This window comes from Juglans microcarpa x Juglans regia, chromosome 1D (genome assembly GCF_004785595.1).
Source record: "Juglans microcarpa x Juglans regia isolate MS1-56 chromosome 1D, Jm3101_v1.0, whole genome shotgun sequence".
NCBI lineage: Eukaryota > Viridiplantae > Streptophyta > Magnoliopsida > Fagales > Juglandaceae > Juglans > Juglans microcarpa x Juglans regia.
In genome coordinates, this window is record NC_054594.1 from 32,066,478 (window position 1) to 32,092,016 (window position 25,539).

Genomic DNA, 25,539 nt, shown 5'->3' on the forward strand with positions numbered 1-25,539 from the left:
TGACTTATTTTTTAGGGAGATAGTGCAACTCCATGGTATACCTAGGAGTATTGTTTCTGATAGGGATGTTAAATTCCTAAGCTACTTTTGGAAGGTGTTGTGGGGGAAATTAGGTACTAAGCTCTTATTTTTCACTACTTGTCATCCATAGACTGATGGTCAGACTGAAGTAGTTAATAAGATTTTAACTCAGCTTTTACGCACTGTTGTTCATAAGAATTTAAAAACTTGGGAGGATTGTTTGTCATTTATAGAGTTTGCATATAATAGGACCATGCATACTACTACTTCATATTCTCCTTTTGAAATTGTTAATGGATTTAATCCACTTATTCCTTTGGATTTGATGCATTTACATGTTGATAGCAGGAGTAGCTTGGATGGACAAAAGAATGCGGAGTTGGTGAAGTCATTTCATGAGAGGGTGCGGCTTCAAATTGCCCAAAAGAATGAAAGGGTTGCTTCTCAAGCCAAAAAAGGGCGAATGCGTGTCATCTTTGAACCAGGAGATTGGGTTTGGGTTCACATGCGCAAAGAAAGATTCACAGCCTAAAGAAGGACTAAGTTGCATCCTCGAGGAGATGGACATTTCTAAATTCTTGAGAAAATTAATGACAATGCATATAAAGTGGATCTTCCAGGTGAGTATAATGTTTATGTTACTTTCAATGTTTCTAATCTTTCTCCTTTTGATGTAGGTGAAGATTCGAGGTCGAATCTTTTTGAGGAGAGGGAGAATGATGGGAACCAAGGTGGGCCTACTCTTAAAGATCATTTGCAAGTTTCAGATGGGCCAATTATAAGATCAAGGGCCAAGAAAATCAAGGAAGCAATACGGATTGGTGCAATCCACTTTGGATGAAACTAGCAAGAGCCCAACACTCAAGATGGGCTTGAAAGAATGAGAACCAGTTTTGATTCACTTGATTCAAGCTGTGGAAGACATGACTTAGAGATAGGGCCAATTGTTATTAGAGGCTTCCAATTTAGTTAAATGATTTATTTTATTAGTTTAGAATAAGTGGACTTAAAGATGTTTGGCCCACACGTCTTATTTTTAATGAACTAGGGTTTTCGGGAAGGTCTTGTATTTTGGCCAACGGCTTATTTGGAAAGTTACTTTTTAGGAACTAGGGTTTCAAGAAGTTACTGTAGCATTACTGTAGCCGCAACACTGTTCATCCAGGGGCATTTTGGATAAAATGGACTTTATTTTGGCTAGGGTTTTAATTAGATTTAGTTTAAATACTCTTTATAGTCTCATTTGAAGCCTTAGACAATATTGAATTTTATTTGTGAGTTGAGTTTATTCCTCTTGTTCTTGATTGAACTCTTGAACTTATCAAAAGTAAATCATAACATTTGTGACGTTCATCCTTGTAAACTGGGTTCTTGAGACTTGTTCTTCAACGGGTCTAAATTTTGATATAATCTAAGTTCTTGAAACTAGTTCTCATCGGGTCTAGGTTCTCCATCCATTGACTTGATTTTAATCTTTTTGGAGAGTTTTCAAATTGATTGTGGATTCAAGGAATTCTATTTCCTACGAGTTCATACGAGATGAACACTATTTATTTAAGATAAAAGAAGGTGATTTCTTAATCAATTAAATAATATCAAAGGAAGGGCAAAGTGGATTGCTTACCGTCTCGGACTATTAAATAAGATTTCTTTACTGTATTTATCAAATAAGATTTCTTTGAAGGTATTCTGTAAGACTTAAAGAGAGTGATGTAGTCACGTTCTTGCTTATATATTAATAGACATAACATGATCTTTACTGTATTTATCAATTATATTATATATATTAACGTCTGGGAGATGTACATGTATAACATTAAATGAAATTGAACATACAATGTCTCTCTCTCCCTCTCTCACTCAAATCTACGTCCAAAGAGCAAGAGAAACTTGAGATATCAAATATGCACCAGAAACCGCTGTACAGCTTGTAGGGATGGTGCTTTTAATGCTGTGCACCAACGAAGAAAAATAGTATTTATCATCTTTTTAACTATATTTCTTTTATCATATTCTAGTGTCACATCGTATAATCAGCAGATAAGTAAAAAAGAAAAAATAATTTTTCAATCATTTGACGCTATAATGGTCAATAAGATGAATAGCATTACTCTCCAACAAAAAATATTTGATACCATGAGGGGCTGGGAAATACAAGAAGAAACTTGATAACATTAAAACAAATTTTCAACTTCCATCATTCTTTAGATCCGTTCCCAGGCTACTAAGAATCTGCAATTCCCACATTATGCAACCGCATCAATACTACCCAAAAAAGCAGAGTTTCACTGCAGGCTTAAGGATGTTGAAGATCCCATCAATCACAGACCACCATGCAAACTAGGCCATCGACAGTCTGTCTTGAAATGAAGAGGGAAATCTCAGTCACGTCCGTTGAACTCAACTCCAAAATTAACCTCATCCACCAGCCATTATTCATCATACTATTATAGAAGCTCTCTCATATTCTAGGCATATACCCTGACTAGCTGAGAAAGAGAAATTGCAATTTCAATCGGTGTTTCTGATCTCATACCTACTAGCAAAGAAATTGACTAGCAGAAGCACACAGGCAATCCAATATTTATAGAGGTAATATGATATTGATACACTTATCATTCTAATTTTCTTCAGCTCTCTAAAGCCTCTTACGTTCCAGGATTCATAAGATAACCATGTTGAGGAAATAATCACCAAAATTTATCTCAACCAAGATATGCATAAATAACACCATATAAAAAATAATATCCAAGGAAAACACAGTAATATATAGCTATTGGCCATCTGGCAAAGAGAGCACTTCAGTTTACCTTTATGATAATCCTAAGTTATGTAGCTTGTCGCAGTGAGGAGTTGGCAGATTCTTATTCCATTGACGCCTCTGGAGCTCTATGTGACAGTAGCGCCAAAGCATATTTTTGTAATCCTTGATCACACTTTCCTCGATGTTGGCTCGAGCCTGACTTCCAAAAGGATAATTCTTCTCAAACGCCGATGATTTAACATAAAACTCCACTCCATAATTCTCAGTCATCTTAGGAATTTGGTAGGAGTGATTCTTATGCAAAGAATAGTCGGGCTCAGAGAAGGGCAGATAAGCCAGCAAGAAAATTATCAGAAACGGTAATAATTGAAGAAGGATTATAAAACTAGGTCCTCTATGAACATCCTCCCTCTGATGATGATTGTTCATCCCTCTCGTCCTATAAACACGGCTTGCTCGAAACATGTCTCCTTGACCAAAAAAGGCCCTGAATATCTCATCAGCATCAATATCATCATCAAATAAGTCATGCCCTGTTCTCCTCCTCCGCCTAACATTGTACTGTTGGTTGTGCTCAAATTCCTCCACCAAACCTGTTTGATCATACTGTCTCCTGGAATCATCATCACTTAAACACTTGAAGGCCTTGCTTACTTTCTTAAATGCCTCTTCTGAACCTGGAGCCTTATTCTTATCAGGATGAACTTTCAGCGACAATTTTCTATATGCCCTCCTTATCTCCTCAACTGAACAATTCTTTTCAACTCCAAGAATGTCATAATAATCCTTATTCCTCTTAATCTGCCTCACCAATTGGACGTGTTCTTCAGTGCAATTACGCTCGCCATTTAATCCACCACCAGACTTTGCTGGACCAGGTTCATTCTTACTCCCACTGACAAATTCTCCGTTGATTGAAGAAACAGAAGACTTCGAATCGAGTTTCTCACATGCAGCCACAAGTTCATCTGCTTGCAAATTTTGGTCTAGGCGTTGGGCAATTTTAATAAATTTCAAGGCACGCTCTTTATTACCGGAGGCAATTGCTTCTTCAGCAATGCGAACACATCTCAACGCTTCATCCTTATTACCATCCATTATCAAATATGAACTTCAAAACCAACAAATTGAGTCGACCAAAATCGCCAAAACTGAATCCCAAAACTTCCAAACACCAAAATTCACAATCCCAATTCCCAAGAAAATGAATCTCAAATTCGGTAATTCCAGTTCAACAAATCCAATTAACAGAAATCCAACTCCAAAAATTCCAAGCAACAAAATTGATAACCCAAAAATAGAAAAATACAATTCCACTCCCAAAACTCACAATCCCGAGATAAGGATTCCAATCAAGTGAATCTCAAGATTTAGAGCTCTCAACAGAAACAAGTTCTAGGTTTTTTGAAATCCTAGGCCTTGATTTAGCAGATCACCTAGTAGATATAAGGAAATGTAAGACTTAGAGTTAATATACCAAGTCTGAGAGAATGAACAGTACCGGAGAGATGGTATAGACTTGCTTGCGGCAGGGATCGAAACCTGCGGGTCAGTGCCCAGGCCGTCTACGCCGACGCAATGTTTGTTCGTTACTTTGGGTATCGGCTTTCCAAACTTGAACAAAAACGTTGCGTCTTTTGATGGGCCAAAATCTCTATTCTTCCCCCCGAATAATTTAATGGAAAGAGGGTTGTTAAAAAATTAGATTTTTTTTTTTTATATAAATTTTATATTTATTTGTATTTTTTAAAAAAATTTACTACACATTTACATACTTTACAATTATAAATATCATTTCTCTCTTTATTCCTCGTACCTAAATTCAAATTAGTAATTGGTTAACGTGATTAGAGGGATAAATAAAGTTGATTTCAAATTAGTAATTGGTTAAACTCATTTATTTAATTTTTTTATATAATTTTATATATAAATATGCTAATAATCATATTCAAATTGCTTAAGCAACATGATATGCTAGTAAAACGAAAGTAAGATGCATGATATTATAAATATATTGTGAAATCACCTTATCCAAAGACTTAAGTTGATAGAAAGATATATATTTTATTATTTATTTTATATTTTAACATTTCCTCTCACTTTTGGGTTAGACTCATTCTCAATAGATGGTCCAACACTTGAAATATTTAATTAATGGGATAGAGTATAGAGTCAAGATTCGAACTAAGGATATATGCTCTAATACTATGTGAAATCACTACTTGTATCAAAAATTCATAAGCAGTCTCTAAATAAAAACTGTATGTAGACTAACTCATTTTTCTATATGCTTATAAATAATGAAAAAGAATACGATAAAATATAATAAGTACGAAATTATTTGAATCTAGAAAAACTTGTATATGAATTGTTTTATACTTTTTATCATTGAATAATTGATCAAAATTTACGTTAATTTAAATAATTAAATCAAACATTTTTTGTTTAGCTTTTGAATCAAAGTTATTTTTTATGAGACTCGTTTTTATTACTTTGTTCAGTTGGGAAAACCGATAGTCCTGAATACAAAAAAGACAAAGTCCCACCTCGACGGAAAGTAAAAGATTACATGCTGCTTGGATTATTCTCTTTTTTTGTTTACAATTCTAGGTGTGCGTTGTTCTAAAAATCCTTTTAAAGATACGAATTGATCATTAAAAATATACCCCAACTTATTCTTATAAGGTCCCATGATTCAGACAAAATGAAGACTTTATAAAAATTCGGATGGTCTACGAACCTTAAAACCCAACAGGATAATGAAGAAAAATGAACGGAGCCAATGAAGAGATTAATAAGTAAAATTTATAAACTGGTATTGGGTGAGGTGCGCCAGGTCCGTGCAATAATGCAGCGCATGGGCGACGCTTGAAGGCCCCAGAAGCAAGCTACTGTAACGGGCCTACCCCTAAAAGAAATAATTTAATATCGTGTGGTCGATTGGACCACGTATCTGATATTAAACTGATAAGAACAGATACTACACTCGATCTTAGCCAAAAGGCCGAGAAAGGTATGCTTAGTCTCCTTGCTTGCTTCTCGTTTTATAGATCGCCTCAACCTCGCTCTCATCATACCTATTCGGTTTGGGACTTTGCAGACTCCGTGAAGTGCTTCCAGTACCCCGTAAAGGTCGATCACATTGTGAAGTGCTTCCACTTTACTCTTGGAGCCTTGTTCGATTTCCTTCGCACGGAACGTACAGTGGCTGCAGCGGCTGTTGCATCCGCGGTTTCGCCATTGCTGGACGCCAGTTTTTTTTTTTTTTTTTTTCAAAGAAAAGAAAGATCAGTACTTGTTGGTGAGATTTTTCTGGGCATGTTTTCTTATATAAAATATATATATATATATATATATATACACATTTTACAATTTACAATTTACATGTTCAACCGAGTTTTATTACTCATCATCCTCACATATCACATTTATTTTTTTTCATTTTTTTTTATTTTTTATATATTAATTGAATTCTTCTACTCATTATCCCTACATTACATATTTGATAAGAAAAAAAAATAAAAGGTAAAAACTTTATGTGTAATATGTGATGTGTAATATGAGAATGATGAGTATAATTTTTCATTATTCTAACAATAAACTAGCCTTAATGGTGGATTTCATTTCACTTTTTTTACGAGGCATCCTCGCAATGGAAAATTTATAGTGCATCTAGCACTATCTATAATCTTTACATCGTTTTTTTAAAGAAAAAACCTTAAAGATCAATGGACAATTTTTGCATAAATAACAGAATTAATATTACAGTAATAAAATAACTCTATTTTTTATTTATAGTGATTAAATTTGCCTCATTATAAGTATAATTTGTAAGAAAAATACTCTAGTTACAAAGAGAATATACAAAAGTAATCTCACAAACTGATATACTTAATGTGATTCATCAAATTATAAAATAATTTATATTGTAAAATAGATTTAATGGATTAGATAATTTAGATAAAATCACATCAGTTTGTGAGATAACTTTTATATAATTCTTTTATGGGTGTGACAGTAGTCATTTTGTAAAGATTCATTTGAGACTACTATTATACTGTCTTTCAAGATCCCACGCTATGAAAAAAATAAGGTTTTGTTATACATCAGTCATTATTCATCCCACATTTAACTTTTTTTTTTTATTGTAAAGTCCATCACTTTCGACCTCCATCTCTCATCTCTCTCTTCGACCACTCTCTCTCCTCAAACTCTCTCTTTCGACCTCTCATCGTACTTTCTTCAGGCATGATTGGGATAAAGGGATTAGCGCAAGAATCGGTTCACTTATTAGTAAATCCAATTTGCAAGTATAGAGTGTGGTAATAAATGGTGGCTGAATAGATTAATTCAAAAAAATAAGGTATCGTTTGGATTTGAACATGAGTTGAGATGAATTATGAATACTAATAAGATGAGTTGTGAATAGTAATAAAATTTGTGAGTTAAAGTTGATGAATAATAATGAATAGTAATGAAATGAGTTGAAATAAATTAAAATGACTTGTAAATACAAACTGAATAAGAATTGATTGATTCTCTTGAGATTCTGCACAAATCATTTTTTACAGAACTAGATCAAAGATATTTAGAGTGACATATTAAAATGTCATCTGTCTAATAATGACTTTTTGGATGAAAGAAATAAATTATTTATTTCTGAATTGAGTATTTAAATAATGCATTAAACATCGATATGGCGCACAAAGCTAAAAGCGTAGGCAATTTCTCTAAACTAGGAGCACTTCATTGACACAAATTGTTAGGTTAGCATTGGGTGGGGTGCGCCAGGCCCGTGCAATAGTGCAGCGCATGGGCGACGCTTGAAGGCCCCGGCAGCAAGCTACCGTGGCGGGCCTCCCCCCTAAAAAAATTAATTTAATATCGTGTGATCCATTGGACCACGTATCAGATATTAAACTGATAAGAACAGATACTACACTTGATCTTAGCCAAAAGGCCGAGAAAGGTATGCTTTGCTATCTATCTTGCTTCCCTATTTATTTCTCGCCTTGGCGTCTTACTCTCTCACTTAATCCGTGTGGGATTAACAAAAACTGGAGAATTATCGTAAAACGCCGAAGTGGCAAGCCATTCAAGGGGTCTGCGTCTGCATTTGTGGCGTTCAAGGTTTCCCGTCAAATAAAGTTAATTCTTTTCTGATCGAACAAACTTTTAAAGATCGAACAAAGTGTTACTTTTTCGAAGACCCACTAAATTCCCATGTTCTACAAAAATGTTGGAATGTTCTTTCTCGAAAAAGAAAGTTGAATGTGAATATTTACATTGAAGTAGAAATGAGAAACAAATAGCCCTTATGTTTGAGCTTATACATTGGCTTCTTGATGGGAATTTGTGTTATTAGAGGCATCAGTTTTCTCCATCTGAATCGAAAGATTGTCTTTTCCTCAAAGATTCTAATACATCTAAAGGACGATCGCATTGTGAAGCGCCCCTGGCATTACAAGACTTGAGCTTAGGCACACTTAAGGAACTAAGTGGCGGTGTGGATGCTCCCTTGTTCACTTCACTTAGCACAGAACGAGCTGTGGCCATAGCTGCTGCATCTGCCATTGCTGAGGCCAGTTTTGAATCATTTTTCAGCTTATCCTGGGCATGTTTTCTGCTCGCAGCCTTAGAAAAATCAGGTGACTGATAGCTACTTGATTTTTGCATCTTGGCAAGTGCCTCAGCAGCTGTAGATTTGGTCTTTGCTGCATCATACTTTTGCATGTCATAAATGAGTTCTTTTTGAAGTTGCTGATCAGCAACCAATATGTCATCAATCTCATTCTTGTAGTCCTTGAGAAGGATTCTGAGGCATCCCATGAGAGAGCCACGAGGGGGCTGTTCTTGCTTTCTAATAGACGTTTCAGCTCTATAAAGATGGGAATTGTATTTTGGATAAGGCCCTTTCTGACTGCTTGATTTATAGCCCTTCCTCTAGCAGCAGCTGCAGGTGCACCTCCACCATCTAAGCCTTCTTCATCAATGTCTGCTGGGTCAGATGATGCTCCACGGTTGGATGGAATTCGGATTTCTTTGCAGGCAAGAATTCCGAAAGCATCCTGCTCCCTCCATTAAAATGCAGGTTTAAAATTAAAACTTGAGTAATAAAAACTGACCCCTTGATAATAAGCCAGGATCTCGTAACCAAACACCCCCCCCCCCCCCCCCCCCCCCCCCCCCCCCCCCCCCCCCAACAAAAAAAATCTGGATATATCCCTTACTAGAAGATAGTCAAAATGAAAGTTGCTGTCTCTTATTTTTGGACAAGCAAGAAGCATTTCAGATCTACATATTCTCCATTTGGAAGTTGATGGCAGTGAACCTCTATGTTAATATTTATCAAGCTTTCATGATTGAAGAGGAACTGAATCCCTTTGGTTGGCTAATTACGAACTTGCTATTAACAAACCTCTCTAAGTACATAATGACGATAACATCAATGTCACCGAAGACCAAGCCAAGACATCCTCCACAAATCATGACAGAGCATCCAAGGATCAAGCCATATCTGCACACCATGATATTCAGCCGAATATCAAGCCTCCATGATTCATGGAGTTGACCAACTAATGGCTCATCCTATCCTGTTTTATTTCTGTAATTATGTTGATTATCTTGTATATAATACTGTTGACTGTAAACGTAAAGATGTGCGAGCAATAATATCAAGTTATTCAATATTTCTTTAGTATGGAAGCACATCATAATGCAGGCTTGCAGTCATCTAGGTACCATATTCCATGATAAGAACATGGATAAGCTCACGCAACACACATACGGAAAGTACTTTTAAATGTTTGAGATCACTACCTGCAGAACAGACTGTCCAGTAGTGTCTTCTATGCTGAGCATGCCATCAGATGCTGCAGCAAGAATCTCTGCACATAACTTTGCAAATGTGGCTAAAAGGTGCTCTGGAGCCATTTGTTTCAGCAGAGAAATATAAATGTGCATTCTTTTAGATCTCGAATTCTCATCATTACCCCTGTAAACAATGTATACTAGTTACGTATCAGCATCTTGATTGCAGAACAATTTATATTTTTGCTGAATATAGGATATCCACCTGATGGAGAAAAGTCGGCTGTCTTGTGAACCCTTAGAACCACTATGTCCATTATGAGCACGGTAGTCATTCAGAATGAAAATGGCTTCCACAAAACTGTTGTAAGCTAGAAGAGGTGCCTTGACTGCAAGCACATTATACATTCGAGTCAATGCCAACAGCAAACATGTTACCAGCGTCTATGACTGCAAATATGATTACTGTGAGAACCCTGTCACCTTTTAAAATACTCCCAAAAAGGTAGTCAGCAAGTTGTCTGATCTTTTCTGATTCATCAACGAGCGACAAAAGAAATCGCAGGAATAACACTCCTCTCCACTTCACATAGTCCCTCTGAGGATGGGAATCAAGTCAATATTCTCCAGGGTTACTAAGTATTGAAATGGGAACATACAAATAACATCCAGATCACAAAATACCAAAACAAAAATGTACCTGCAATAATCTTGAGAGCAAAATAAATGTCTGCCTTCTCACCAGTTCACATGGGTCACAGAGACACTTTGTGATCTTTGCTATATAACTGTTGACTTTCAAGACAATTCATTAGAAACTTAGGATAAGAAAAAGATTCCAAATTCGCTCTTTCCATCTCTCAATATTTAGTTTAACTATTGGAAATTCTTCATACGCATATCATTTACGATGATCTTGTACAGGCCTTACCAATCAACTAGAGCGGTATACCGAATGCAAAAATCTGCCATCATCACTACAAGATTGTTGCGAAGAGCAGCACACTCACTCTTTTCAAGCTTCTGGAGTGAGAAATGCAACATGAAATTTCAGCTTCAGTTGTTATTCAGAATCAATACATACTTTGGGGAGGAATAAGTGCATGCTGCAGGAAATAATAAAACATATTCTGGAACAGCATCTTTATATACAGACACACGACAATTGTGCCTATTGAAGTTTTTGCACCAAATACAGAGACAATCCCGTCATTAAGATTATTGGCAAACAGGATAAAACTCATGTAATAATGTGTTCTTGGAAATCTGGAGGATTTTGTCACAGAAAAATGTTGACATGTTTTCAAGAAAATCATTTTAAGACTTGGGAAAGCAGTGGTGCTAACTCAATTACCATACTTGCACAAAAAGAGGAATATAATCCTTTGCAAGTTTCCCATCTGCAAGGCAAATCTTCCCCATTGTCAACCAAGCTTGAATGTATAAAGAAGGCGCAGCTTGCTCTAGGGAAACTGCAGGGCCTGGCAATTTATTCAATTTTGGATCGGAATTGCCTGAAGTTATTATGGTGTGCAATAGAGGAGTAATGGTGTTCATATCAGCAGTCGGACAAACAATAACCATAGATCCAATAGTATAAACGGCCGTGACTGCTTCTGAGAGTAACCTGGACATGACTGCTGCTCTCTTGCCCTTTCTACTGGGTGGTGTAAAGAAGCTGCTGTGCTTGGTCACTTTTGAAACCTCTAAAATGTACTTTTCTAAAATCTGTGAAGCCTTCAAGAGAAGCTGCTGTACCCATTTCATAACAAGTGTATCAGCCTCCTCAGGACTTGAAGCCTTCCGCTTGCACAATGTCCTAAGTGCTTTTACATGAGCATTAATCTGTCATCACATATGCCGATTATACATACAGGGTTCAAGAGAATCGAGCAATATAGGAAAAAACTATGGTCTTCCTGTAACCCAAAATACAGCCAAAAAAGAAACATTGGTTAGAAAAAGGTATGACCTAAATATAGCAAGGGAATGTCCTTCAATCCACCAGAGCGACATATGAGCTAAAACATATGATTAACACCTGATGTTCCATAAAATATATTGAGCTTGACCAGAGTGAAGTGGGTATATTCATGGGAGTACTTTTACCATCAAGCTGTAAAAATGGCGAACTAGGGTATAGCCCTATAGAGCATTTGACAAGAAAACAAAAGAATCCTCACTGCAATTAAACACACTCATATCAAGTAAGAGATACCTCGGTTGAATGCATGTTGAACACTTCAATTCGTTTAAGCAAGTTATGAGCCAAATCTGCGGCAGGTTCTGTAGGCAGCTCCACAGAAACATTAGAGATTGTTTGCAAAAGAAAAACACGATCCCCAGCCCAAGCAACAGAATTGGATTTCGTGCTCTCTTCCTCTTCATCTGCATCTCCTTGTGCATGGGGACTTTTAAGCCCACCCCTTGGTCCATGCTTGTCAAGGAGCTGCCAATGATGGTGGAGGAACTCCCAGTCCACTGCTTTTGAAAGGTATGCTGATACCTCAGATAGAAGAAGCCAAGCACCCGGTGGTGCTGTCCACTTCTCTATCGGCATAGATTCCCTTAACCAGAGAGACTCAGATGTCCTAATAATATTCTGAAGCGCAATAACAATCTTGTGCTTAAGCCGTTTCTTCTTACCCAAGCTTGCACAAATTTTCTTCACCCAAGGTGTCACCTCTCCATTGCAAATCTCTCTCAAGAGACCCAACACTCCAGGGAACAACAACTCCAGTTCCTGTTCTAAACCTTTTGTTTCGAGGCTTGGATCACAGAAAACGGATCCCATTTGGGGAGAACTAGTTGATCCAGCTCTAGATATTCGGTCAAGTACCAATTCTAGAAACAAGTTCTCACACTCTTCTTGAATGCTAGATTCATTATCAGTTATTAAACGTGGAACCGAATGAAGCCACTCAGTAGTCACACTTTCATCTGAGAATATTCTGAGAGCCTACAAGTCAGTGCAGATTTCACCATAAATTCGAGATGTAAGAGTGAGGAGATATACAAGCAGATGCAAATAAAACGTTCAGAAAATATATATTTTCTGATTAATCCCTGGAAAAAAATCAGAACATATTATTTCAAACTAGAAAACCCATAATGTAAGCCCACTGAAGGCATGAAAGCCCAAATTTTAGCCTCGTAAGTTCACAATCCATATAGTGAGACCATAATAATATCCATCTATATGTAAGAGTATTGGTAATGGACTAACTAAATGTCAATACAAATCTAAATTTTAGCTAGATGTGAGAAAAAGCCTCCACATTGGACTAGCCAATGGTCCAAAGCTTAAGACTTGAGCTATAGTAAATCTTAAGTTCTCGCCAAACATGGCTAGCTACTATTCACAATAGAAAGTAATATTTTATTATTTCATCACTTCCCTCTCTCTTTGAATGGTAAAACATGCATGGTATGTACATTATTTATTCTACTGATTGCGAATATTGATAGAGTAGACACATTATTTCTACAAAGCATGAAGATCTAAAAAATATATGAATTGTATTTGTAAAAATAAATATAAAAAAATATATATAATATTATATTATTATTTTAACTTTAAGATAGCTAATATAATATAGACTCATTTAGTCAAAAATTGATACTATAGCTAAAAATTAAGATTCTAGCTAAATTTTGGACAATGCTCGATAGTCAAAAGAATCATCGCTATCAACACAGTTACAAGAAACTGATATAAATAGTTTTTGAATAAGAAACTTGTGTTCCGGGTGGTCAATACCAGACGCCTATTACAAGGAGTAAACAAGCTCACATTGAGGCGTTCAACTCTAATATATTAGTGTTGGAATGCTGATAAGTGTCCAAAAGCATACGCTATCACAACTATGTAATAGTGACAAACCAATCATATCAAGTAACAAAAACCAACATCAATCCATCGAATGAGAAAACAGTAGACGAAGCAAAAGCAGTAAATTTACCTCTGAAAGAGCTGAAATCGCCGCTTTCCTTATGCTAACAAGAGGATCCGAGCAAGACATGCCCATGGTCTTGAGCACAATTTCATCGAGGGCACCATCTAGAAGGGCAGTCAACTTGGAAATCAGAAGAAGTGCAGCCTTCCTGACTGCTGCCTTCTCATCCATACACCTTTTCCTCAAAAGATCGTTCATACCACCTTCCACCCTTTGCACACCCGCATTGCCAAACCCCATAACTTCTTTCAACACAGCCCGGCTCCTGTTGTCACCTGCCAAAAACCCAACCAGCTGCGCCAAGTTTGACAAGGCCCGAGCACGAATTCCAGCATTCACATCCGAACAACGTAGGATCACAGCCTCCATACACCTCAAACCCCATGAATCCTTCACTTCAATGTCCAAATCCACACCGAATGGATCCCTCAAAGTCATCATAAGCATCAAAATAAGGTCAACCGCCAGCAGCCTAAGGTTAGCCTTTCCTTGTGTCATCTTCACCACATACTCCACAAACCCAATTTGATCACTGAATTCCATAACCTTAACAATCTCCATTATGGATTCCACAGCTAGAGCCCGAGGCTCAGACTTCTCCGGCGCCTTCTGTGCCAAATACCTCGGAAGATTCACGACTGCTTTCTTCACTCCCTCAGGACGCTTCGCTAAATCCATCATCTGATTCGTTATAAACCCCAAAGCAAACATCCGTGCCTGCGTTTTTAGCCGAAGAATTAACGGTGACAATGACTTCAACACCTCGGCCGCTGTATCCGCCGGTTCCCCATGCTCCGGCCTTAAAACTTCACTCAAAATCCGCGAGCACAAATCTGTTAGTCGGTTGTAAGCACCGGAATTATCACAGATCTCAACCGCCATTACTGGAACCTCGGCCACGGTTTGGACTAAAGACTTCAAACTATCCGGAAACCGGTCCAAGTGAATCAAACCCATTGCCAATTCCAACGTTTCGAGCACAGGAAACAAAGCTCTAACATCGAATTCACCCTCTTCGTTATCACTCCTGCCAGTGTACGAATTTCTAGCAGTATTCCTCAATCCCTTGCCTCGCTTGCCACCACCCTTCCTCTTCCTATTAGCCGCAGCGTGGGACCCCTCGATATCGGGCGGTGGGACCTGTGGCCGACGCTTGAGAGACCGGCGGATAGAGTGAAGGAGAGATAGAAACGCCATTGGAGCAAAAAGAGTGAAAACAGGGGCATTCGGTGAGAGAAGCAGCGAGAGGTAGACCTTGGAGGCCAAGAGGGACAGATGGATGGGGCCCGAGTCCATGGCGGAGGCTATCGGAGGGACGAGGTTGTTGGGAGAGAGCGATTTGGACGCAAGGTCGTCGTAGAGGCGGTCCAGGAGTTCGGAATCATTGGAATCGAGGGTCTGGTCAAGGAGGGTTTGGAGATCTAAGAGCGTGGGTTCGGAGAGCGGTTGGGGTTGGGACTGTGGATTTGTGGGATTGTCCAAGTACCGGATCTCTTCGAGCTCTCTGATTATCCGGGATGTCGACCCCTCCATAGATGTGGCAGTGAAGGTCTTACGCTTGTCACTACGAAGATTTCATTGTATAATCTTTCTCTGCTTCATGTTTCCACACCGAAGGCTTTAAATTTTCGTCGTCCCGCCTAAAGGGATTCTTTTGAATTTTAACAAAGTGTTGGGAAATAAATAAATCAAGATTACATAACTATAGGTCCAGACTCCAAATTGATCTCTTCTAAAGAAAATAAATATATGATTATGAGAAATTATAATTGTAGTTATGAATGTGTAGACGTTTTGCAATTATTTTGAAAAAATTGAATATATGAGACTCATATGAAAAAAGTAATAATAATAATTTTTAAATAGTAGAGCTCACTATTTTTTAAAACGATTGCACGGCATTTGCACACTCCATAACTACATGTAAAATTACTCGTTGAAAGGTTGCTTACTACAGTTTCATCTCACTCTTATCTTCCTATGATAAATAGACATTGTCCATCAATTTTTAATTTTTTTTAAAAAATAAATAAATAATGATCTAAGGATGATAGAAAATACCACATTTAAAAGTAATTAGTAAGTACTCCCAAACAATAAATGTGCGATACTTACATTTTATCATTGGATACCATGTCAATTAAAAAATTGATGATATTTTAATTACGTGACATATTATAATAACATGGAGTACTACGTCACCAATATTCTAAAAGTATTTGATAATTTTTCTATATTTATATAATAAGATAAAAATAGAATAAAAATATTATTGTAATTCATTAATCAGCACGCATCTTAGATAATGATTTGGTAAGTCAAAAGTAAAATATATTCACGAAGTCTTCTCTATGCATCTCATCATCCTCTTAATTTCTTTAACTTTATAATCCTTGGCTTTCGTGTATATCAAGAGATCAACCATCACTTATTGCCCTGTTTGGATTGTGAGTGAAAAATTATGATCAAAATATTAAAATATGTCTAAACTGTCTCCTAGCACATTTTGGAGTTAGACTTCTTGCAGTTTCCTTTTATGATTTGTTTCTTTTTTTTTTATCCGAATTACTCTCAAACCCGCCTTATTTGAAGTTATCCTTTATTTGATATTTTGAAAAGTTATCCCAACGTTGAAATCATCTCATGTTGAAGCATCCTTATTTTGCTGAAAGTCCACACGTCTATTCACATTGAAAGCCAACTACGTTGAAAATGAAGAGTCCTTATGACTTGAAAGTCTTACTCAATTCAAAAGTCATAATTCGTTGAAAACTTTTGGGAATTATTTCAATTCAAAAATTCATTTGAATTTGACTGGACTTTCGCCCTCTCTTTTATGGATTCTGAAATTAAACATAAAAATGTGCTTAGAAGTATCCCAAAGTAAATATAAATTAAATTCAAGAACACAAATTAATTCCTATGATTTTTATTCATATTTTAGCATTCTAATCCAATAATTTGGTATTTAAAGTGCACTTTCATGCATTCATCAAGCCCATAGATAGCCAGCCCAATCGGTGTCACATTGCTACTACGACTTCCAACAAGAGTCCAACACAATTTCAATCCCATACGATTAAGGTTATATTTGGTTAGTGAGATCACCTCAAATTATTTCATTACTATTTATAAACTACTTATTATTTTTTTACTACTATTCACATATCATCTAAGATCACCTCAACATCCAAATGTAGATTAAGAACACGCCAAGAACTCATTGGCCTTGTTGTCGTTACCCCAACTTCGGTGAAATCATAATTTATTTCAAAAGTTTAAATTGATGAAAAGTGATAGATTTAGTTATTTGTATTATATTTCAACACTCCTCATAACCTATGAACTAGAATATGTTTTGATGACATAAGTTCTCCTCGATCAAACTGGGCCGATCCACCTTATGGAGGCCCACAAATGAAATACCACAGGCTCAACGAATGAGAAATAAGGGACTGCATTGTATAACCACGTTAAGATATCGACAAAATATTCAAACCCTATTAATTGCGAATTAATAATGTAACGATTGAGGGAATCTCGGACCTTCCTAAAGAGGATAGATATCCGAGATACTCGCTCATGATATGTTTCCTTCTGCACCTATCCAAGGCCTAATATTCAACACCTTTAAAATCATCGGAGAAGATCATGTGGTTATATTATTCTCATCAGTCAAGTAAGCATGTATATAGCTGGCATCGATCGGTGATTTGAGGTCATTCTCACAACCCTATTGATTTCATACTTATCCATCTCAATCATTGACTTAGGCATTGGAGGTGTTCTCAACACATTGAGCCCCTACGCTTCTTTTGGTACAGGTTGATTGAGTTCGCTGGTGGTGGTACGAAACACGTCCTTAACAGTTGATGTTATCTGTGGGATTGACTGATAACATCAACGTGCTCTTCTCGTATGTATGTTGACTACTATGATGCATTCTTAAGCAATGCGCGATTAAGAGGCTACCTCAACAAACATGGAGGGGAGATTTGCAGAGATGGAGGAGCGGATGAAGAAAATGGTGTTGGAGATGGAGAATCTCCAGTGAGAGAACGAGATCCTAAAGCAAAGAAACGCCAGATATGGGAAAGGTGTTGCACCACGCCAAAACGAGTGAACCGAGGCAGAGTCGCAAAGTGCTGGCGGAGTGGCTATCGACGATGAGGAGAAAAAGAGGATGCACCACGAGTTGCGCAGCCTCATGGAAAAGTACGAGTAGATGGCCAAGAAGATATGAGTGTCTTCCTCAGTCAATCAGTTACTCAGTAGCACAAATTTACCTTGCAATGACAAGGTAATGCAATGTTGCTCCCTCTAAAATTCAAGATCCCCCAAATTGAGATGTACAATGGATCTAAGGATCCAGTTGAGCATCTACAGACATTTAAAGCTCACATGACACTCAACAATTTTATTGAGGATATTGCATGTCAAGTTTTCCCATTGACGCTCAAAAGACCTGCTAGAGGATGACTTGGAGCCTTGCAGCTAGGCTCCATCGACAGTTTTGAGGAACTGGGCAGGCAATTCCTAACCCAATTCCTAACCAGCTGAAGAAGAACGCGGCGTGCTGCATATCTCCTTACCAAAAAGCAACGGGATAATTAAAGTTTGAAGGCTTATCTTTCTAGATTCAACAAAGAATGCATGACGACGGATGACCAGGATGATAACAAAAGACTGCAGTGCAAAGACATTGTGACGCCTCCAACCCCCGCTTGGGATTTGAAGGAAACTGAAGTGTCGGGACATGTAACAAAAGACTACATACCTCTCGTATATGACAGTTAAGATGTAATGCACTTAATGATAACTAACAGTATGCAGTATATCGCAGTGGAAAGTCTATTTAGGTTAATAAATAAGACATATATCATGGTACCGAAGTACATAAATCCCAATAACATGAATTTCATAAGAGTCATCAAAAGAGTTGATTGTTCCAAAAGAGACTCCCAAAATGCGGGACCAATACATCAAAATCATCAAAATAAGTCATTTATCAGAAAGCCCTATGAATCAAAACCAAGGCCCCATCCTCGGCTAAACTCAAGAAAACTCCCCTAGTATTGAGACGCCATCCTCACTCGGTCCACGGTCAAGGGATTGTCTTGGGACAAACCCCTAAGGTCAAATGAAAGAATCAGAGTTTTGGCACTGGTAATGGTGGAAGGAATAGAGCGAGGGGTATGAGCACTAGGGGTGCTACCCGCATGGTGCAGGGCGGGGGCACCCAGGGGGAGGGTTTCAACCCCGCCCCGCCCCTCGCTCAACCCAGTGATTCATTGGGTTTATAATTTTTTTTGTCTAAATTTTTTTTAGACTCAAATTATAATATAATATAATTATAAATTTTATTCAAAAAAATATAAACTTATCAAAGTTGTATTTTGGTTTGTCTTGGCCTCCAAAACCAACCACAGTAAGTCCCACATTACTTAAAAATGACTATTGTATTGCATTGGCCTCCTATATAAAGGTTGGCCTGGGAGGCCAAGACAATCCATTAACATGAATTTAAATTTTTAATAAATTGTATATATTTATATAAATTATTTATATAAATATAAAAAATAATATTTTTATTATAAATTTGAGAGGGTGCGGGTCAGCGAGGCCCTCTGCCCCCGTTAGGGGTCCTTCATATGGGGTGGGTGGACGGGGGCGGGGGGTGGGCCCCCACTACCCACCCCTAATGAGCATTGCCCTAAGCACCATCTCAAGGAATGCCAACAATTGGTGGAGAAGGCATCCCGGAAGTCACATCACATGACTCGGGGCCATTGCCCAAAGGTGCGGGCATATCCTCGTCACCCTTAAAAGGCACGCCCATAATAGGTTGATGAAAACCACTTGTCTAGAAGTTTGACCATCCTCCGACCGCCTAGTGGGGTAGAATGTAGAACCAAGGAAAGCGATGGGGTGAAACGAAGACTAGGCGAAGGACATTCAAGACCCAGCACCATTGCCAAGTTGACTTTTGCCAGTTTCAGAATGTCATCAAGGTTGTCCAAGATGGGTGACTTGCGTTGAGCTGATTCGCCAACCCCCGATGATGGACAAGCCTGCTAAAATTGGCTAGAGTCACCAAATGAAAGAGGAGCCTCCCGCTCAAGCCCTGAACAACCACAAACTCTCACTGATTCGCAAATAACCTAACCCTCCATGCAAGGTTTCTTCCATTTCCCTTCCGACAGAGTGCCAGAAGGCCTCTTTAGGCCATGAGATTCAAGCAACTCCCTCAAGAAATGGCGACTACTAATGTATGATCGATTCAGCATCACTAATAATTCATCAATGTTGACTATAGTCAAAAGGGTGTCAGTCCAAACTTCTTCCTGGTGTTATTTGACCCAGGAATAAACCTACTTCAAGCGAGATTCCTCCCGATTAGAAAGATTTGGGGATAACTCCTTGTCATCAGGAACAACTCCCCACACATCTCGAACGGGAAACTCCTAGCGGGTAGCCTCACCAATAGGAATTTTCAACCATGACCAGACTAAAAAAAAAAAAAAAAACTTCTAAACCAGTCATTGACACGAGAAAAAAGGGAATCCAGGTGAGCTATCCCATATTTTGGTAAGGGAGAAGAAGCTACATAAATAAACGTCGTGGCACCATATCCCATGTGTATAAAAAAGGCCCTAGAAGTCAAGTCAGGGTAATCCTCGTCGTCGGCTCCCAAGGCCAAGTGCAATACAATGCAACATGACAGAAGGATCCTCCATGCATTAGGATGAAGCTGTGAGGGAGCCAAGGCCAAATAATCCAGAACATGACATCAAAAAGGAAGACGCAGTCCGTTCGAGAACATGGAGGGATGTAGTGCGACCTTCTCAGTGTATCCCTCCAAATCAACAGTCCTGCAGCGAGCTTCGGGCACTTCCAAGACAACGAAATGGGGAACTCCATAAGAATTCCTCACCGCGTCTAGGTTCGTCTGAGTGGTTGTTGTAGACCAGTGGTACCCTTTGAAATAGGAAGGACTATTTTGGCTTGAAGTCTCAGGTTTCTTGGGAGACTCATCGGGATGTGTTGAACATGAACCCTAGGACGAGAAACAGGAAGTGTTAATAGGTGCCATCGACGACAACAGAGAAAGTAAGAGAATAAATATTTGGGTTTGTCTTTTTAAAGAAGGTAAAGGCAATAAATAATAGAGTGAAGAAGCTACGAATCAAGGATTGGAAATTAAGTAGAGAGACAACGACAGTCGAACGACTCCTAGTAGGAAAGTGACAGGTACCACATGGGACTTGGGAGGAGATGTCGCGAGCAAATCCAGTGATCCTCACTATAAATGGGTATTATCGGCACATGAATGGGTATTGTCGAAGAAAATTAGTGGGGAAAAAACAAAACAAATATGGGTAAATGATACGATGCAGGACAAGAAATGAAATTCCCACCATACTCGTACGATAAGAATTTGCGGGATAATTGGAGGGACAACTTTCTCCCCAATTGGACTAGGCCCAATCCACTTTACGGGAGCCCATCGAATGATAAATAAGGGACCACATCATATAACCACGTGAAGATATCGATAAAATATCTAAACCCTATTAATTGTGGATTAATAATGTAACCATTGAGGGAATCTCAGATCGTCCTAAAAAGGATAGGCATTTGAAATACTCGCCCATGATATGTTTCCTTCTACACATATCCAAGGCTTGATACTCAACACCTCCAAAATTATCGGAGAAGATCATGTGGTTATACTATTCTTATCGAACAAGTAAGCATCTATATAATTGGCATTGACTGGTGATTCGAGGTAATTGTCACGATCCTACTGCTTTTATATTTTTTCGTCCTAAACATTGACTTAGGCATCAGAGGTGTTTCCAACACATTGAGCTCCTCACTTCTTTTGGTGCAAGTTAATTGAGTTTGTCGGTAGTAATACAAAACACGTCCTTAACAATAAGGCTTTGTGCCTAATGTTTTTTTCAAATATTTTGATTACAATAATGTGTTTTCTATGATTCAATGGGTGTTTATGTTGGAATTTAGTTGAAGACTCTAAGAGTATACATCAGTCATATAAATTAAGTATAGTAGGAATGAGTATCATTCAATACCTTTAGCCTTTAGGGGTCTTTGACAAACCAAACCAAGAAGGGGGAACAAAAAACATGGCAAGACTTACAGGACAATATGCACGTTATTGCTATTGATTTATTTCTACAAATGTTCTTTGCTCTTTCAAAGATCGTGGTTGCTTTGTTCTTCAAATTTGTCTCCAAGATGGTTACAAATTCTCACAATCCCATTTGAAAAAACAATTCTGCTACAGGTACCCGCCGTTGGGTACCCATAGCGGAATCTTCTGAAGTGGCTAATGCCACGTCAGTTTTATATTATTATTTAAAAAAAAAATCATTGTCTTGGGAAATACTTCTTTCCCTTCTCTGTCTCTGTCTCTCGGCCTCTCCAGCCATGGGTTGCGCCTACCCCAACACCATCACCGGCATCCAACACCACTACCCTACTGGGGAAGTACCAATTGGGGCGGTTACTGGGACGAGGCAACTTCGCCAAGGTGTACCAAGCACGGTCAATAGTGGACGACATAGCTGTGGCCGTGAAGATCATCGACAAGTTAAACCATCAACGCCGCCATGGAACAACAGATAATCCAAGAGATCATGGCCATGCGTCGCCTCTAGGACCACCCCAACATCCTCAAAATCCTCAAGGTCATGGCCACCGACATGGCCACCAAGACCAAGATCTATCTCGTCGTGGAGCTCGCCACGGGCGGTGAGCTGTTCTCCAAGATCTCGGGCCGCGGCAAGCTGGCTGGGCCGTTCGCGCGACAGTACTTCCAGCAGCTGGTATCGGTGCTGCATTTCTGCCACCAAAACGGCGTCGCCCACTGCGACGCTGCATTTCTGCCACCAAAACGGCGTCACCCACTGCGGCACTGCATTTCTGCCACCAAAACGGCGTCGCCCACCGCGACGTGAAGCCTCAGAACCTCCTGGTTCAGTCTGAAGATAGTCTCATCTTCGTGAATCGTTGGGAGTCTATCTGCTTCTACATGCTGTAAATGAAACGCAATCGTTTCTGGCGTCCATGTGGAGGCCCGTGTACGCGGGGGTACCCCTCCCGGGTGCAAATAGAGTTTTTCTTGAAAAAAAATACAATTTAAGTTGTTCTACTCTGCAGAAAAATAGAACAAAAAATATGCAAGATGGGAAGAAGTATATTTAATAATTTACAATTATCTTAATACTCTCTTTCACATGTGTTTTAGACTCCTCCTTAATAGGTAAACTTAACACGTTGAATATTTAATTAATGAAGAGAAGTGTAGAGTAATAGTTCAAACTCAGGGTCTCTATTCTGATAACATGTGAAATTTTTACTTGTCCCAAAAATTTTAGCTAGAGAGAAATGATAGATTTAATTATTTATATTTATCTTAATACTTTAAAGCATGACTCTCATTAGGAGCAAAAAAATGGTGGAGATTCCACTCTAGAGCATAGAACCTACACTCATTATTGTCCAGAGCCATCGGCATCACAGGCTTCTCCGCCATCATTTCACAAAATACAACTCTCTCTCTGGGGATGTCTGAAAATGTGAAAAAAATGCTTGATATGAGTATTATTGCTTATATGCCTCATTATGTTTACTATAACCAGTGCTTTAAGAGCACCAAGTTCTCAATCATGTGTAGATAGGGGGCTGAATCATTCTACATTTACATGTATAACTTGCGTCTCTTGATGGCGTGGCTTGAGAATATATGAGATGGTTTTGATGGTGGTTCGAGGACAGAGCATCTAATACCAACTTTGGGTGGGTACGTTGGTGTTTCGCGTTGGATTGTTCATAACCATCGCGAGATAATTGTGTTGTCGGACTCGATTTGTCATGTAGATGTACAGACGATTTGGAGAGGGCCGAAAAAATTATGCAGAGTCTATTAGTAGGATGGTTGGGATGATGAACTTGGCTTCAACCCAAGTTACCCAACAACTGCGAAAACTAAATGTTTTTTTTTTTTTTTTCCGATGGTGTTCATAGCAGAAAGCTGAGCCCAGCCCAAATAGAATAATCAACATTTTTGTTTACAACAAAGAAAAGAGAAAAGGATGGAAACAAAAAAAAAAAAATTGTTAATTTTGGTCTTTTTTAAAGAACTTTTGGTCTCTTGAAGCTAAATTATGTGAAAAACAAAAACTAAGCTAACAAAAAAATCGTACCAATAATTTCTTTCATGTTTTGCATGAGCTTACCTTTTTTTTCAATACCCACAAAAAATCATCAACTGATACATCTTTTACACGAGTTCTACCAAATATGGTTTAAAAATTTTGTACGATTCGAATGAATATTTAAATCATTTTCTACTATTGAAACCTAATAAAAAGGGTTGTTATCTTAAACTTATATTAGGGGTGGGCAGCGGGGACCCCCACGGCCCACCCCACTACCCTACCCCATCCACCCCGCCTGCCCATGAGGGGCGGGAGCTGGGGCTAGCCCGACCTTGCCCCGCATGCATATTATATATATACATATTTATAAATATATGTTAGTAGTTTACTATATATAAATATAATAATATGTATTAAGTATAGTTTTTACTTAATACAGTTGTAGTGTAGCAGGTGTGACTTTCAAGTTGTGACCTTTATTAAATGCCATATCTACTACATTACAAGTTGCACAAAATATACACTAACAAATTTAAAAATTATATTATTATTTTTTAAACTATGGTCATATTTATAAGTTTAAATTTACAATTTGGATTAAAAAAAAATATTTTTGTCACTTTTGGGTCCAAAAAAATTTTTGAGCTTAGTGGGCCATATTCACTATTGGAGTGGGCGGGTGGCGTGGTGGATGAGGGTTCCACCCCCACCCTTGCATCCCGAGGACAGGGTGTGGAGGTGAAAACCCCACCACATGAATGGGCGGGGGCAGGGTCGACCCTTTCGACGGGGCCGGGGTACGGTCGACCCTGCACCTCGCCCATGCGGGTATCACCCCTAACTTATATCTCGCAAACACCTAATCAAGTATGTAGGGACTCGTGTAGGTGATAAGTAGCGGATAATGCAGCAGCTTCTCACTTCCTCGAAATAATTACCTTGGATCAATGACTCTCGTACTAAAGAAGAAAAACGAAAAGAAACATAAATTTGAAAAGGTTTTATACCGTTCCTGACGAGGTTGAGTTGAATATTACGATTCACAAAGGATTAGAGCTAATTCATATTACAAAGGATAATATTAGAGCTGATTCGGTCAAGAAATGATGAAACTTTAATTCAAATTACCACTCCTAATTGTTGGGTCTCAAACTCACATGCTTTAACTTAAAGCAAGGCTTTTTATTAAAAAAAGAAGTGCATTGCAAGGTATGATAGGTTAGGCCGAACTGGAAAATATAGAAAAAAAAGGTGGGTCTCCTTCTCATTCTGTTGGCCCACATTGGGATCCAACAGCAAAGTTCTCCTTCTTGGTGGCCCCACAATGATCACAGCAACACATCCTTTTAACATAAATAACATTAGATAAGAATAAATATAGATAGAAGTTATTGTTGAGAGTAACTATTTTGCACACATGACGTGGTATCATCTAGATCACACATCTTTCAAGTTTAAAATAAAAATATAGAGAACTAAAAGCAGCCATGTAGTAAGTGCAAAGTGTACACTGCTACAATGACTTCTCTCTAATATTACTCCTAGATAAATCGAATCAATGCACAAAAATACTCTCCACCCAAATATATTCTCAATGATGTATGCTTTTGCTTTGCTTTCTAGTTCCGAGTAAGCAAGCCCAAGGAGTGGAGGAGATTGATATATCTAACCAGTCTTTTTATATGTCTTTTTTTTTTTTTTTTTTGGGTAGGCATTTTAGATATCGCACGCACAAAAGGTCACCTAGGAAACACAACTTTTAATGCCTTCTTTTTTTTTTTTTAGTGTGCCATTGTGGTCA

General features: G+C 38.2%; 2 protein-coding genes, 1 long non-coding RNA gene and 2 other non-coding genes across 7 annotated transcripts; all 5 read right to left on the reverse strand.

Moving 5' to 3' along the window:
• Positions 1–2,112: 2,112 nt before the first annotated feature.
• LOC121268554 (chaperone protein dnaJ 49) lies at positions 2,113–4,448 on the reverse strand. 3 transcript variants are annotated; one of them, XM_041172891.1, is made up of 2 exons: positions 2,832–4,448; positions 2,113–2,377 (listed from the first exon to the last, which is right to left on the reverse strand). In XM_041172891.1, exon 1 carries the CDS (start codon positions 3,881–3,883, stop codon positions 2,834–2,836), a length of 1,050 nt encoding a protein of 349 aa, XP_041028825.1. In that variant the 5' UTR covers positions 3,884–4,448; the 3' UTR covers positions 2,113–2,377; positions 2,832–2,833. The 3 variants fall into 3 exon arrangements, with proteins under 3 accessions (XP_041028825.1, XP_041028808.1, XP_041028816.1); XM_041172874.1 differs by having other exon boundaries at positions 2,113–2,510; XM_041172882.1 differs by having other exon boundaries at positions 2,113–2,557.
• Positions 4,449–5,607: 1,159 nt separating this feature from the next.
• Positions 5,608–5,802, reverse strand: LOC121243634. The gene has a single exon (XR_005936209.1). It is a non-coding gene; the product is annotated as a U2 spliceosomal RNA (small nuclear RNA).
• Positions 5,803–7,562: 1,760 nt separating this feature from the next.
• LOC121243395 lies at positions 7,563–7,758 on the reverse strand. The gene has a single exon (XR_005936125.1). It is a non-coding gene; the product is annotated as a U2 spliceosomal RNA (small nuclear RNA).
• A 225-nt stretch (positions 7,759–7,983) lies between these two features.
• Positions 7,984–15,197, reverse strand: LOC121236898 (condensin-2 complex subunit D3). Its single transcript, XM_041133404.1, is given in 10 exon segments — positions 7,984–8,625; positions 8,628–8,853; positions 9,605–9,779; positions 9,861–9,984; positions 10,079–10,193; positions 10,296–10,383; positions 10,527–10,618; positions 10,955–11,440; positions 11,814–12,554; positions 13,558–15,197. Coding segments are annotated over 10 exon segments (4,044 nt in total). The 5' UTR covers positions 15,085–15,197; the 3' UTR covers positions 7,984–8,155.
• Positions 15,198–22,279: 7,082 nt separating this feature from the next.
• LOC121240870 lies at positions 22,280–22,592 on the reverse strand. The gene is made up of 2 exons (XR_005935602.1): positions 22,486–22,592; positions 22,280–22,452 (listed from the first exon to the last, which is right to left on the reverse strand). It is a non-coding gene; the product is annotated as an uncharacterized LOC121240870 (long non-coding RNA).
• Between the last annotated feature and the right edge of the window lie 2,947 nt (positions 22,593–25,539).